Source organism: Spermophilus citellus (genome assembly GCF_964194105.1).
Source record: "Spermophilus citellus genome assembly, chromosome: 3".
NCBI lineage: Eukaryota > Metazoa > Chordata > Mammalia > Rodentia > Sciuridae > Spermophilus > Spermophilus citellus.
Genome location: NC_138184.1, coordinates 133,933,094 through 133,948,668, shown reverse-complemented (window position 1 = coordinate 133,948,668; position 15,575 = coordinate 133,933,094). Strand labels below are relative to the sequence as shown.

Sequence of the window (15,575 nt, the reverse complement as noted above, 5' to 3'; positions counted from 1 at the left end):
TAAGGAAGTGAGAAAGACTTCATTTATGTTAAAGAGAAACAGCATATTTCTTAATTTGTTTACACAGTTTGAAAGCTAAGACAAAAGCATATTTTCTTACATGACATTAGCATTTACTACCCACAACATAGTAAATATATTTTGTTAAGTGTTCATGCAGAGTACTCAAATATTTAAGTACTTGCATAAATTAATCATTTAGTCATTACATAATACTATGATGGATGTTCTACTAATGATCTTATTTTACAGAAGAAGAGTAGATATGTTAGGCACTTGCCAAGATCATACAGCTACTAAATAATACAGGTGAAATTTGAGCTCAGGGATGCCAGATTTTGCCTGCCTTTTGACAGACCTGTACTTTTTTAGTCAATGTTAATACCTTCACATTCAGATACAATTTACACATTGAGAGACCTTGGAAATCATTCTGCCTCTTTAAGGTGGTTCTGCATTTTGCTTATTGGGTAAAAGTGTGACTCAATTTTTAGTGGGTTACTTCATTTCTTTCTTTTCCAGGTTCTAGGAAAAGCCATTCAATAACCTTCATGAGGGAAAAGTATTTATCAGCTATGCTTCTATTAGCTAATTACTGATCTTTATACACTTTGTTCACTGGTATTTCAATTGTTTTAATAATTTAGATCAGTTTTTAACTACAGTTCATGTTGAAAGCCTTACTCAGTGGAGGGTGATCAGGCCTCTGCCTTGGCTTTGTCCCCTCATGTTATGGTTTGGATGTGAGGTAACCCCCAAAACCTCATGTTTGAAACTATGCAGGCATATTCAGAAGTGAAATTACGGGGTTAGGAGAGCCTTAACCCACTCAGTGAATTAATCCCCTAACAGGGATTAACTTAGTGGTAACTGAAGATGGGTAGGGTGTAGGAAGAAGAGGTAGGTCATTGGGGGTGCACCTATGGGCACATATATCTGGTGAGTGGGGTCTCTCTCTTTCTCTGCGCTTCTGATTGTCATGTGAGCTGCTTCCCACCGCACACTCTTCCATCATGATGTTTTGCCTCACCTCAAGCCCTGAGGAATGGAGCCTGCTGTCCGTGGGCTGAGACCTCTAAAACCATGAGCCCTCAAACTTTTCCTCCTCTACAATTGTTCCTGTCAGGTCTTTTAGTCACAGTGAAAAAGCTGACTAAAACAATGAGTTACTTGAGATTATGATCAGAATCCCAAATACACACTTAAGTAACAAAATATAGCCACATAAGCACTTCTAAGGAAGGTAGGTCCCATAACTAGATAGTTCCATGTCTATTGCTGAGCACCCATGCAGCTGCCTGTGCACAAAAGGAAACAGAAGATATGGATCATTTTCCAACAAAGGCCAAAGGCAGTGAGTGTGGTATGAGAGAAAGATGTGAAGTGGTAAAACACTAATGGGGTGGGCTGGGAAGTAACACTAGAGAGGCAGCTCACATGAACTCTGCTGTATGCCACCAATTCCTGCACAGGGGTTCCCTGTGAGCCTTTCAGTGAAACCTGCATTGCCCTGATGCATTCTGGAGGAACATGAATAGACAAGAAGTTTTGTGTCTTAGTATACAGGGTATAAGAGCTATGACACTTGTAGAAGTGGGAACCTGAAGACCAGGGACAAATGACACAACTACAGTCTATTAAAAAGTTCTCCTTTCGCTCAAAAAAACTATATTCAATTGCATTTCCTTTTAGGATATGGGTTTTGAAAATGAAGATTATTTTTTACCATTATAGTGGTAATATTAAAAAAGTTAACCCATCTACAATTTTAATCTATGTTGTGGTATGACAGTTTTAATTGTTTGTTGTTTATTATATATTGCTAGTATGTTCTTTCAATATCTTTATTCATTAACTTCCCTTTTATTATTCTGTGAATTATTTTTTCATATATAGAATTCTTGTACAAAATAGGCTTGAACTTCTGTTATTTTGTTCTAATATCTCTGTCCATTCATACACAATTTACATCAGGTTGCACCCCATTTCTTTGCTTATGGGGACCAAAATGAATAAAAGTTACTTACTTAGAAGATACACTGTCTCTTCTACAAAGTTTCTCTGCTGACAGATCTCAAGAGCCTTCAATTAAAGCAGAGTAAAAATGTCACTATGGGGCTAGCAGACAAAAATAAATATTGATAGTCACTTAAACTTATAAACTTGAAAGAATTTTTCCACTGCTTTTCTTTGCAACAAAATAAACAAAATACAAATCTCCTAGGTCTTACTGGCAGACTCATTTGTCTCTCAGAGTTACTGAATCCTACACAATTTCACTGACAAAATACTTGAAGTAACTCAGAACATTCTATGAGCAAAGGCAGAAAATATGATGCTGAAAACAAGGACTGTTCCTAGTAGTATCTCTATGCTACTTCAAGTTTCTTTACAGCACTGCTTCCCATCAAATCTATAGTCATTTGTTTAAACTGTTTATTTTCTCTAGAATACAAGCTTCAGGAAAGTTGTTCATTGTTACTTTTTCCTAGCATTGAGCTTACCATATGCCCACTAAACATTTGTTGTCTGAATGAATGAGTGAATGTAAATAATTGCAGCTCACAGTGTTTGAAAGAGAACTCTGCTCAAGAATTTGTCCAAAATGAGAGAGAAAAACATCTGATAAGGATCAGAAAGAGGAGATGAAGAAATGAGGGACTTTACAGATAATAGCATTTCCGTGTGTGTGTGCGCGCGCGCACACACGCTGATAAATAATTCTAAATAAACTGGCACACATTTACTATGTTTTGTGTAGGTTGCTAGAAGGCTGAGTTAGAGAAGATACAAAGATGATGACAATAATTAAAATGTTAATGACGACCTGTGAGACGAGGAGAAAGGAAGAGGTTTAGGAGGAGTAGAGGCAGCATGAGTATACCATGGGAACTTGGAGTACAGGGAGAAGTGATAGATGTGACATGTTATTCCACAACTAGCAGAACATGAAAGGACAGCTATGTGCATGAAGGAGGGATGCTGAATTCATGTGGTTCCATTCTGAAAAACTTCAGAGAAGAGAGAGCATTTGAACCAGGTACAGTTCAACAGGGAAACCTTATTTCATAGCCCTCCTATAAAACCTTCTTGCTGCACTGCTCTGCTCATACTCAGAGGGAAGAGTCTTTCTGGTATCCTACAAGGCATCCAACAGCTCTCTCTGCTCTCCTAGAGCAGGTTCCTTTCCTCTGCTTACCTCTCCAATGTGTCCCCTCTGCTGAACTGTTTCCCTCACTCATCACTTTCTATCCTGGCAAGGACCTCAGACAAATATTTCTATGGCCCTCACATCAGGCCAGTTCCTAGGCATTCACTTCAAGCATGGCTTCACAATTCTTTACCAATTATTCATTTAATTTCTATTCACTAGGGTCATGTGTGCTCTAAGTCCTATGCTTTGCACAAAGCCTGACACACATGGGGTGTGCAAAACAGATTTTTAAGAAGTGAGCAGGCAGTAAAGATTTCAGGAGTAAGTTTACTGGGCTGTATATTTAAAATGGTTATTTAAAAACAACCAGCCGAGGTTGTTTTATAAACAAGAATCCAGGAAATAAAAAGAACAGTTCAAGTTAATTAGCTCTTTCTGCTCAGTGATCTATCCTGGGAAATAACAGCAGGAGCTAGTTTTTGATATTTTGATTTTTGACTTAAAATTTTTCTGTAGGCGATATATTTTAAACCAGCTAAGGGGCAGGAAAAAAATGATCACAGAGATTAATGTAGCAAGAAAGGGAAAACAAAAAGAAAAAAACAAGCATCACCTTCTCAAGAACTGCAATGAAACAAGGATGGTATTTTAAGGTACACACACCACTTAAATAAGAAGTCAGAATAACTGAAGGTCACAATGAGAAGGAAGCATACAATTCAATGACTCACAAGATTCCTTTCAAATTAGGTGGCAGAGAGCACTAGTTGTCCTCTAGTATCCTCCTCCTATTTCTTCCACACTAATGGAGGAATTTTGTTACTTTCTCACATGGGTGTATGACCACCTGGACTTAGGGAAACATCTCCCAGCCTCCTCAACTAGGAGAATGTATTTGTCTCAAATCGGAGTTTGCAGCTTCAAGGCTTGCCCAAGTTGCCCAAAAAAACAGCCACTTGTTCTATGTGGTTATTTAAATCTAAATCGATTTAAATTAAAAGTTGGGTCCTTTGCACCTGTCATGTTTTAAATACTTAATACTGATGTGTGGCTAGTGCCAGGTTGGACAGAGTAGATTACAGAACTTTTTCAACTCTACTGAACATTTCAAGCAAAAGTGATGCCAAAATTCATTTATTATATATTATCAAAAATGAAAATTCATGTGGAAAGAAATGTTTGAAGGCAAGCTGAAATTACCAATGGAAAGGAATTCAAGAAGATGTGTATCACCAAATTCAAAGATAATCTGAAATGTGAATTTCATAAATAATTAAATGTTTGTTACTAGAAAAGTATTTAAATTCTCCTCTTCATAAATGATAAGAGAATCTGAAAATCTCTAGAAATTTTAAATATTAAAAAAGGTATTTCTAGTACACACTATTTTTCTATTAATACAAATATGGCCTAAGAGCATCTTTGATTCTTAAATGTTTCTGGATCATAGTGCTCCCTCTAGAGGAAAGAGTAGGGAATCTAAGATTTCTAAAGTGGGAGACAGGAATACATAAAGGCACTGTATTTCATTCACTACATGATCATTGCCATGTGTTAATGTACATTCATGAGTATTCTGTGTATACTCATCTTGTACCAAAGACAGATTTTTAAGCAATACCAGCACTTTTTTTTAAGCTTCTACATAATGGTCACATCCCACTATCTTGCAAAAGATTTTGGCATAAAAATCTGTGATGACTATGTAGTGAAACATGGATATACAGATGTAAAGGGAAAGTGGTATAAAATAAAAGTGAAAAGGTAGAAAATTGACAAATTGAGAAAAAAATGATGCAAAAGTAATTTTTAACTCTCCTTTTTCTTATTAGTAAAGGTAAGGAAATTAGAAATTTGAGAGTAATAATAGAAATTTATCAACTGTAAATTAAATAATGACTTCTACCTAACCTTGACCCTGTCATCTTTTATTCACTATTTAAATCCTTTTTAGTAAAAATCTATGAACTTTGTCTCCCAGCTTATTCCTCCAAATTCACAAATACTGCCACCTTGTGAGTGCTATTAGATATGAGAGAAAGCATAATTTCAGGTATAAATCTGCCAACTCTATAAAGCTGATGCTCTGCTTTTAACTATAATCAAATCAGATTTGCAAAATCAGGACCAGTGCCTAATAATCACATGTAATAATACAGAAAAAAGGATAGGCTGGAAGTTTAAAGGACTGTATTTTTCATGATGCCTACAATATTAAGGAATACCTAAGCTGTAATTTTAATTAACATTTTAAACATGAAAGATGATTCCTCATCATAGTAGAAGGATAGACAGCCTAAAGTTTAAAAATCCATGTTCCAAGTCTTGGCCCTTGACATTTTAGCTCTGGGCTTTGGGATGTTTCTTTCAGCTCAAGACTCAGCAAGTTATGTATAAAGCAATTCTATCCATCTAGCAGCATGTCTGTAGAGATTAAATGTAACAAAGCACAGCACATACTATGAAGCATGACAGAAATATAAAGTTTTTTATTGTTTTTTTTTAAAACTGATGCAGATGTTCTAAACAAACTATCTGTCCTTCAGAATGAACAATTCCATACAAAACTTTTGATAAATTTTTGTATTTAAAAGATGTGGTAATTTTAAATCTGCAAACTCTTTGAGTTGGAACACTAGGCCCCCAAAGGGCTTTTGATGTGCTAACAGGGTATCTACAAAATTCTGGCTAAATACTACTGATTAAGGACTTCAATCAATTCAAAATAAAGTTGACCTGGATTCTTAAAGACTTCAATTTGATATCAGCTGCCCTCTCAACAAAAGAAAACAACCTAAACTGAGCAAGAAATTGATTTTTTGGTGGGAAGTGTCAGGATTAAGTTTTTAATTTTATATTCAGGAGAAAGACCATACTTTCTATGAGTCTCTCTTCAGACAAAATAGGTAAACCTATATTACATGTCTTCATTCACTACTAGCATGCTTACGACCCGTTTAATTGGGGAACCTACTCTAGTACATACAGTAACTTTTTCATGTTATAAGTAAACATATATGGAAATAGTATATGAGGTGATTAAGTATATATAGCATTCTTATTTTTAAGAAAAAAGAATGATATCCTTTATTAATAAATCATGACTATCTCCTTTAAGATAGTTTTGGGTACCTGGACAAGAGTAATGTAAAATACACAGGGTTCCCACAATAGATACTGACAAGTTTTCTCTAATGAAGACAACCCAATGACCAGTAACACTGAAGCCCTTCAGAGAGTTTTACAAATGTAGATTATTGACTTTGTTCTTTTCTAAAAGTAATGACACACTCCTTGCCTTATAAGAATTTATAGGTGAATGGGAAAGAAATAAAAAAAAGAGGTAATAATGGAACATAGCAGTGTTAGTGAAATATAGGAACAGAGGTGGATGTTTAGAGCAAATGTGGTAGGATCTAAGATATCAATTTTGGCTTATTAAACTGGATTCCTCACTAGAGCAACTACTTTTGACTATGGACAGAAGCAGCTCTGACGCCCCAGCTCTGACTCCAAGGTGCCACCCTACTCTTGGGACACCGACTAAGACTCTTAATTTCAATTTAGTTTGATGGTTGACTGAGTCCTGGAATGTACATTAAACCTTTATGTCAATTAAGCCTGTCACAGAAATGCCTTAGCTCCTCACCAAAATCAAATTCAGAAGGACCTCCTGTTCTCATCAGAGCAGTCTGACAAAACCTAAGCTTTGGTAGCAATAGTCTTTCCCTTGAACAGGGATATACAGAGGTGGGAAGAATGACAAATGGCTTAGCAACAATGACAACTCCTTCTGAACTGTACTAGTCAGGTAGTCTGTACCTTACCTTTTCAAGTGGGCAATGGGTACTATCTCGGAGAAAAGGTAGTAAGTTTGGTCGATCATATTCAGCATAAAGACTGATCTGTTTTTCATGGTATCGCTGCCCTTTATGATGGTCTCTCTTGAAGAGTTTATGCAAATACTACAAGGAACAAAAATAAACCATGAATATTAAAATAAGAAAAACACAATAACAGTCAACATTGCTACTTTTGGTTATAAACAGCTCCCATAAAGAGGTGGGAGAGAAGCAGTGTTTAGGAAAGTAACCCAGATGATGTAGAAGTGGGGAGGAGAATGCCTCCTAGTGAGCAAGGTGATTCTGATACTTCTAGAAGGTTTCTGAGTGAACTGGCTCTGCCATAACCTTGTGACCTTAAACAAGTCACTATCCTCTCTGAGACTGTTTCTTTACCCACAAAAGAGCTTACTGGGTTGCTGTGAGGATTAAATGAGTTACCATTTGTAAGTCACTCAAAACTATGCCTGGTATATGCTAAACACTATAGAATTGCTAACAATAGTATCTGTTAATATCACCTGTCATTCTCTGCTTTACCTCAGATATAAAATGTTTGATTAGTGTTCTTTCTAGAAGATAAAAACTCTTTTTTTATCACAGGAAAAAAAGAACATGTTCTTTAAAACCCCAGTAGTGGGAGCAAAATTAACTCTCATTCATTCCCTGTTTTCCTTTTTGAATCTTAGTAAGATGTGTGGTTGTAATGAAAAGCTGCCTCTATTGGGAACATCAAAAAACAAAAGTAAAAATCAAGAGGAGTAAAGAGGTTCAGAACCATTTTTTAAAACTGATTGTTTACCCTAATTGTTTGAAAAAGCTAGTGAACTTCAAAGGAAGTGAATAATTCACTTTCTTCTTACATGCAAGATTGTCTATCAATACACTACTCAGAAATCAATGTTCAATATTTAGTTAAGTGTAAATAAAAAGCCCACAACCCACTAGAGATAGAAGACTCGATCAAACCAATCACACACAGGGCATTCACACCTATAGTGATTGTAAACAGGTGAGTTGGTTCAAAATTGACACAGATCATCAGTCTGCCTGTAAAGCTGTGACTCTAAATGGGTGAGCTGATGTTTGATATTAGCTGTTGCATGTAACCATGACATACGTATGCACTAAAGAACCCACTCCTTGGGCTAACTGTTCACATCTCCATAAATAAGGCAAGAAGGGCAGAAAAGAGTAGCAGCAGACTGAACTCATCTTCTGGCCTGAGGTGTGATGAGGTAAACCACCAGGCATTGACAGTAGGGTCAGTGTTATGTGGGCTGGGATAGCTAGTGTTATTTCCCAGAAGCTCAAACAAGACAGGGAGGCTTTGCCCCATGTGCTAAGCCAAATTTATAGACACTGTATCATCTGGCAAGGAAGATGAACCATTTTAATGTGGATTCTTCCACCATTACACTGATTACTGTCACAGAGCCACCGCCTACAACCCTGTCTCATAGCTTAAGAAAGCCAGAATGCTTTATAAACAAATTCCCAAGGTGGCCAGAAGAGTGGAGCCTTCCTTGGGTAAGCAGATATCTTGAGATTTCCGATTGTGAACAATATAGCAATAGCATCTGCACAACTCCTGAGCCAAAAAAACATACCTTACATTTCTATTCTGTTTTCAAAAGCTTCAATGTATAAAACTAGCTTGAAAGAAAGATATTGCTCCCTAGGCCTCTTCCTGGGGTACAAGAAGATGAGCAAAGATACTATATTTGATGCCCGTGGTCCTACTGAAAGGTTTTATAATTTTTTAAAGGACACAGAAAATATCTACTCCCTTAATAATGCAAAGCATGGAATAAAAGTACCCCCCAAAAGAAATCAAGACCAACAGGTGGAATACTACAAATACCAAGGCTACTAAAAAGAGATGAGATAGCTACTGCCAGGGTGAGGGGCCAAAAAATGAAGCCCTGCTCTGATCACCCCGTGGTTAGAATGGTTGTATGCTATTTCTTTGACGGAGAACTTGGTCTCTACACTGCACCTTCTGCTTTTGCTGTACTTTGCTATAGTTACATTTAAAGGCAATTAAAGAGAGAAGGAGCTTACTCCTAGGCGCAGTGGACAACACAGAAATGAATACAACTTTTAAATCTCAATTCAATTGTAAGTCAAAGTTCAAGGGCCTGTTCTGCATTAACCCTAGCCCTGGATTCAAAACATTTCACACCACATTTTAGTAATTTCAGAGTATTGTCTGTAGTCAAACCTCCAGTTTAGGTATTAATCTCCATAAAGAGGTCCCTGACACTGAAAGGTGTTCCATCCCACTATTTAAACAAAAGGGGAAAAGAAGACTTCAAAGCTCACCACATGCTGTAACTCCGGTCTGTCTTCTAATTCTTCCACTACCTTTTTAATCTAAGGAAAAACATAGAAAATTTTAAATAGAGTTATGAGGACACAAACACAGCTGCAAAATTATCTGATAAACACCTCTCGTCCTTCTAGTTAAAGTAGTTCTAGACACTTATCTAGTAATCTGCTGCGATGGGGTGACTGTGGTTTGTTTTCTGGCCAGAACTCATGCTGAGGATTGATTCCCCAATGTAACCGTCTGGAAAAGTGGTGGGGACTAGCGCAAGGTTGGCATGACTGCCCCAGTGAAGGGATAGGCTGCCTCTCTGGCTGTTATTAAAGAGCAAGTGCGGCCCCTCCCAGTGGTCTTGCTGCTTCTGGTGCATTTGTCTTCATTCTCCCACATGTGCACTGCTGGCCTCTCCCACGTGTTCCCTGTCTCTCGCCATGTGATGCCCTGTGCCAGCTCAGGACTCTGCCTATGAGAAGGCATTCATTAAACACAGCCTCTCGACCTTGGACCAGAACCACAAGCCCAAATAAACATCTTTGTAATTTACCCAGTGTTTTGTTATTGTGTTATTAACAAATGGACTTACACATATAAAAAGCTACTCACTGAAATTTTATCTTCATTGTCCAAAAGCATGTCAACAGCTTTCTAAAATACAAAAATTAGCCACAGTCACTGAAATCTGCCACATAAGAACACTAAACACAACATAGTGTACACACTGCTACAGTAAAGGTGAAGGGCTTATTTTCTATGTTTAAGTTTTACAATGGCTCTTATGCAAAATAATAACCATAGAGGAATGCATTTTCAAATGTGTCTCAGTCTGAGGCCTATGTATTTTGCACACTAATAAGATGGTGCCTTGCTGTAACTTACCAAGCACAAACTATCCTGACATATTCTAGCCCCCAATGATGTCTCAATTATCCTCACAAATTTTCATGTGACTCTGGGGAGTGATGGAGAGCATCTCATTACCAAAACCTCAAAAATGAGCTTTTCTTAGTATCTGAAAATTGCCAATGCCTCCCTATGAGATTTCACAGAGATATAGAATCAGTCTTGTATAGAGAAGAAGGTAAGAGTTGGAAAAAGAATAAGACACCAAAAGTTTCACAGTGTATGAAGCTTACAGACTTTTGGAATTTACTTTAGCCACCTTTAAAATTCATGAAACATAAATGAGTTTATGATAAGAGAGTGAGAAGAAAACTCATCAGACTGAGTGTCATGAAGAATACCCAGGTTCTGTTCTTGAACTGGCTACCACCTTGCCATCCAAACTTTATTTTTGTTCTCTAAAATATGAGGTGTTGGAATAGATTATTCCTAAGGTCTCTTCTAACTAGAAAACTCGGATTCTTAACTTTGGCCCAAACTCTTGAATAGCAATTACTCTCAGCCCTGTCATCTTTTCCCACAGCTCTACATACAAAATTAGACTCAAGACACCTGGGATGATGGGTGGGCATGAGGGAAGAATGGGTATGGGGAAAATGTAATTAATTTTTATATATGCATGCCATCGTCTTAATCATCCTTTGCCAGAGAAATAGAGCCCCTCTACCTGAACTTCATTCTATAAGATCTATAGCCTTAATAGACTTGAATCAGTATAAAAAATAAATTATCTTTGAGAAAAAGAGGTATATGTAGATCTTATCTAAATAAGATTAAGTTGATGGAGATTAATATAGCATATAATACCCCTAAATACAGAAAAATACAATTAAATGCATTATAATATAATGCATTAAAATTTAAGAGCTTTTAGAATCCTACTTTTTCATTTATCTAAAATTTCAATTTTCTGAATGAGATCATTATGTTTCATGAACCTCATTATTTTTCTCATAAACATTTGTAATTAGATTCTTTTTTACATAGAGGAGGATTTTATCATGTTATAAAGCGAATGTGAGCCATGGAGGCTGGTCCTGTCATTAGTCAAGCAAACCACTCTTCAAATGTGAGCTACAGTAAATAACACATTCCACACGTCCTGAACCTGAATATCACCAAAATCAGTAAAAACTGCACATGCTGGATCTGTGAATATCAATGAATAAAACAGCAATAAATGGATCTAAACAGACGTTCACTTAAATTTTAGTTCTAGGACATAGATTAAGAGGGTTAAATGAGCCAAAGTATACACGTACATAGTTTGTTTCTATGAATTATATCATTTTTTTTACTAAAAAAGTTACTTTACACACACACACCCTTTTGAGTTCTACATCAAATTACAATTGCTTTTACAGAATCACCACACCAAAGAAAGGATTCCTGAATGTTGATTACTAAAATAACAACATCCAATGAAAAGGGTCAGAATATTCAAGCATAATCAGTACATGGCCAACCTATTGAGCATTTAGACAGATGTCTAATGATTAAACAGTTGGAAAAGGGAAAATATCAGTACAAATAAAAAATACATTACCTCTGAATCAAAATCCATTAATAAAACTATTTTATCCTTGATTGAACTGAAAAGATTATGCTTGTGTATCAGTTGGAAAACGTCTTTATGTCTTAATGTTAAGTATATTTCCAGAGCATTGCCATAGTTTTTGTCATAGGTATACCTGGTAAGAAAATTTTTTTACATTAATGTTCATCAGCAGTTATAATAAAAATACACTTGCACAGAAATTATGTTTTTATAATATTAAAAAAACATTTGTTCAGATAAGAAAGATAACTTAATTTTTGAGAAATATTCCTTGGGATTTAACAATTCATGACCAGTAAGTGCTTTTTCCTCATAACCCTGCTTTCACCCTACTAGAATTCCAGAAAATTTATAACACTCATGAATAAAAAATTTTCATTGGGGGCTCAGCCTCAAAAATTTTTACAGAAATCGTTTTACAGAAATCCATATACCAGACAATGAAGCTATGATCCAGAATGAAGGACATATTCATTTCAGAAACAGAAAAATCAGATAAAATTCTTACAAGCAGTATTCAGCTGACAAATTGTTTATATTCCAAAACCTTATCTCTAAGGGGTTATATAAAATTGAAATGTTTTTCCATTGAAACAGTTTTTTTTTTTTTTTTCACATTGATTAAGTCCCTCAGCCAGCTCCTGAAAGCCAACTGAACAAAAATTAGACGTCAGTTCCTTATTAACAATGCTACAGAGTCCAAGGGGCATCTGGAACAATATTTCCAAGAGAAAATGATTAGTGTTCCAAGTCAGAATGCCACAAACATAACTTCTTTTGTGAAAAAGTTTAACACAGTCTTTTCCTGGTCCCGGACAAAGATGGGAGAGGAGAGGTCTGAGGTGGTAGGGTTTTGAAGAGAGTCTGAAGCCCACAGGAACTGTCCCCTAGACAGACCTGCACAATTCTACATGTTTCCCTAGACTGAGGCTCCATGAGACAATATCTTATCTTTGTATCAGAGGCATCTGGCACAAAGCCCAATCAAAGTGCCCAATAAATATGAAAAAGGTTAATGAAGCTCCCATTTGCTGAGCCTTGATTTGGTGTCTTGCACTGCTCTTATTTTGCTGTTAGTTCCTAAAGGGAACCTGTGATTTTATATATTTGGAGTCTGATGTTTGAGAGACTGACTGGAAAATCTGGGAATAACAGAATCCAGAGCCTGGCTCAATGGAAAACTGTTTTACTTGAGAGGTCTAACACCTGACAGCCTTCCCACCTCCTACCCATTGCCCCAGAGTACCCTCTCCTTTGGGAAACAGATCATATTATAACTGAACAGTTTTACATACTGACCTTACCTTCTACTTGTTCATTTGACATTTATGCAAGGTTTTATTTTTATTAAGAGTGAATGTGGGAAAATGACATTAGAAAGCATCTTCTTCACTCAGAGTTTGCAGAAGTCTAAAATATATAGAGTGATTTGCAAAGGTAAAACAAAACAAAAAACTCACAATTCAGCCAGGGTTTTGAGTAAAGTCTTGTTCTGACTATCTTTCTTCAGGTGGTCTCGAACTGCTTGAACTATTACTGAATTGTTGTACAGATCTCCAGGCCATTCTCGGATCAGTGTAGCAAAACCCTAACCAAAGAGAAACAGCAGAAAAAGAACAATACTCTTTAAACAAGTGTAACACTGTGATATACAGTTTGGTTTTGGTCCATGGTTCTTGGCTCATAATCTCCTCCCCAAAGCAGGCCATGGAAACTTAAGACCCTCCTCCTTCCAGAGTGGTTCTGCTCCACACCCTCCAGGAAGAAATGTTGAACAATTTGACCCTGCAGGCCTCACTGCGTTTCTACACTCAGTCCATTAGCAATCATGCCTATGCAATGGCATCTCTCTAAAATCCAAAAGGGCAGGGTTTGAAGAGCTTCCAGAGAGCCAAACACTGTAAAAATTCCTTGAGGGTGGTATGCATGGAGAAGGCACAGAAGGTCTATGTCCCCTCCCACACACCTCATCCTATGCGTCTCTTCATCTATATCCTTGTTAACATCCTTTACAATGAAGGGTAAATAGGCTGGCCAGAGTTTTGTGAGCAGCTAGGACAAATCACTTGAACCTGAGGAGGGGGTTTATGGATGCCCTGGTTTATAACCAATTGGTCAGAAGCACAGTGTGCAACTGGCAAATCAGGAGGGTAGGAGAGGGAATCTTGGGAAATGAGCTCTTAACTTGTGGTATCAGACATTGTGTCCAAGTGGACAGTGTCAGAATGATACTGGATTAGAGGACAACAGCTAGTGCCACTGCAGAACTGCTTGCTGGTGGGGAGAAGTCCCTACATTTCTTGAAGTCACAGAAGCCTCTGTGTGGATTGTGGGGTAAGAACACAGGGAAATAGTTTGGTTTTCAAACATAAAAATAGGATTACAATCCAGTTTCAAAAATACTTAACAGATATATATACACTAGACAGTGATTTTATGATTAAAACTTGAGTCAAACCACCATTTGATAAAGTTATCCCACTCCTCGGCATATTACCTAGAGGATTCAAAATCAGCATACCACAGTGACACAGCCATATCAATGTTTACAGCAGCTCAATTCACAATAGCTAAGCTATGGAACCAACCTAGGTGCCCTTCAAAAGATGAACAGATAAAGAAAATGTGTTACATTTTCTAAATGGATGGAACTGGAGACTATTATGCTAGGTGTAATAAGCCAATCCCTCAAATCCAAAGGCCAAATGTTGTCTCTGATATGTGGATGCTAATTCACAATAACTGGGGGAATGGGTGGGTGGGTGAGAATAGAAGTTGACTGGATTAGATGGAAGGGGAGGAGGGAATAGAAATTGGACATAATTTTCCTAGGTTCTTGTATGAATACATGACCAGTCTAACTCCACATCGTGTACAACCACAAAAATGGGAAGTTATACTCCAGTATGTATGATCTCTCAAAATATATTCTACTGTGATGCAGAACTAAAAATAACAAATAAAAATAAAATTTCATTCATAAACTTTTCATCAATATTCTAACTATGGGTTTCAGGGTGCAAAGTAAAATATGGAGAATATAACTACCACAATCTCCATTTATTATTCTTGGGAAGTAGGTTGTGCTATCCATTTCTGTTCCTATTTTTATGAAATGTACAACTAGGTAAGGCACCCTGTTCTTTACATAAAGTACCGTTGTACAAGCAAGGTTTAGCTTTGACTTGTTCTATACTCATTTTGGACAGCTATAACACATGGATGAAATTGTTAACATCTAACAGTATCAAAGTCAACTACTTTCCCCAACACCTTCTATGCACTTTATTTAGGTCTGGGCACACTGTTATGCACTGCATAGCAAGTACAACTGTACATGGTGGCTCTGTGGAGGACAAAGCTGCTTCCACAAATAAAATCATCTGGCATAATAACTTTAAAAGTTACCATGTCTGACCTCCTTCCAGTCTGGCTTCTGACCCACGTTTATGTGGGAATTAGAATTTTGATTAAAGTCTTATCCCCTAGCCCTTACTCTGGTTATATCTGGATCTCAAAATTCGTGGTTCTGAGAGAAACCCCAGATATCCTGATTTAATTCTGTTCTCCCTGACAGCTGATCTTGGCCAGTAGCCTATATAGTACCTGCCTCCAATGTTAACGTTCATGTTTTATAATCCTAAGTAAGTTGAGTTTACTTATTGATCTTTGACAACTTGGGAAGGGGTGGATTAGACATACTCAAAAGACAGAAAAAGAGAAGTAAAAACATCCATATTACTAGAAAAAATTGATATTAAATATTACATGATAACACTATTAATGCTTTAA

At 36.9% G+C, this 15,575-nt stretch overlaps 1 protein-coding gene across 2 annotated transcripts in view; it reads right to left on the bottom strand.

Moving 5' to 3' along the window:
- The window catches only part of VPS41 (VPS41 subunit of HOPS complex), a 160,737-nt gene that overhangs the window by 15,809 nt on the left and 129,353 nt on the right, over positions 1–15,575 (bottom strand). For both annotated transcript variants that reach the window (XM_081288528.1, XM_081288529.1), the window contains 6 exons: positions 13,244–13,371; positions 11,772–11,916; positions 9,929–9,970; positions 9,322–9,372; positions 6,982–7,119; positions 2,028–2,082 (listed from right to left, as the gene is read on the bottom strand). In XM_081288528.1, the coding sequence (XP_081144654.1) occupies positions 2,028–2,082; positions 6,982–7,119; positions 9,322–9,372; positions 9,929–9,970; positions 11,772–11,916; positions 13,244–13,371 (559 nt within the window). The remainder of the gene's footprint in view (positions 1–2,027; positions 2,083–6,981; positions 7,120–9,321; positions 9,373–9,928; positions 9,971–11,771; positions 11,917–13,243; positions 13,372–15,575) is intronic.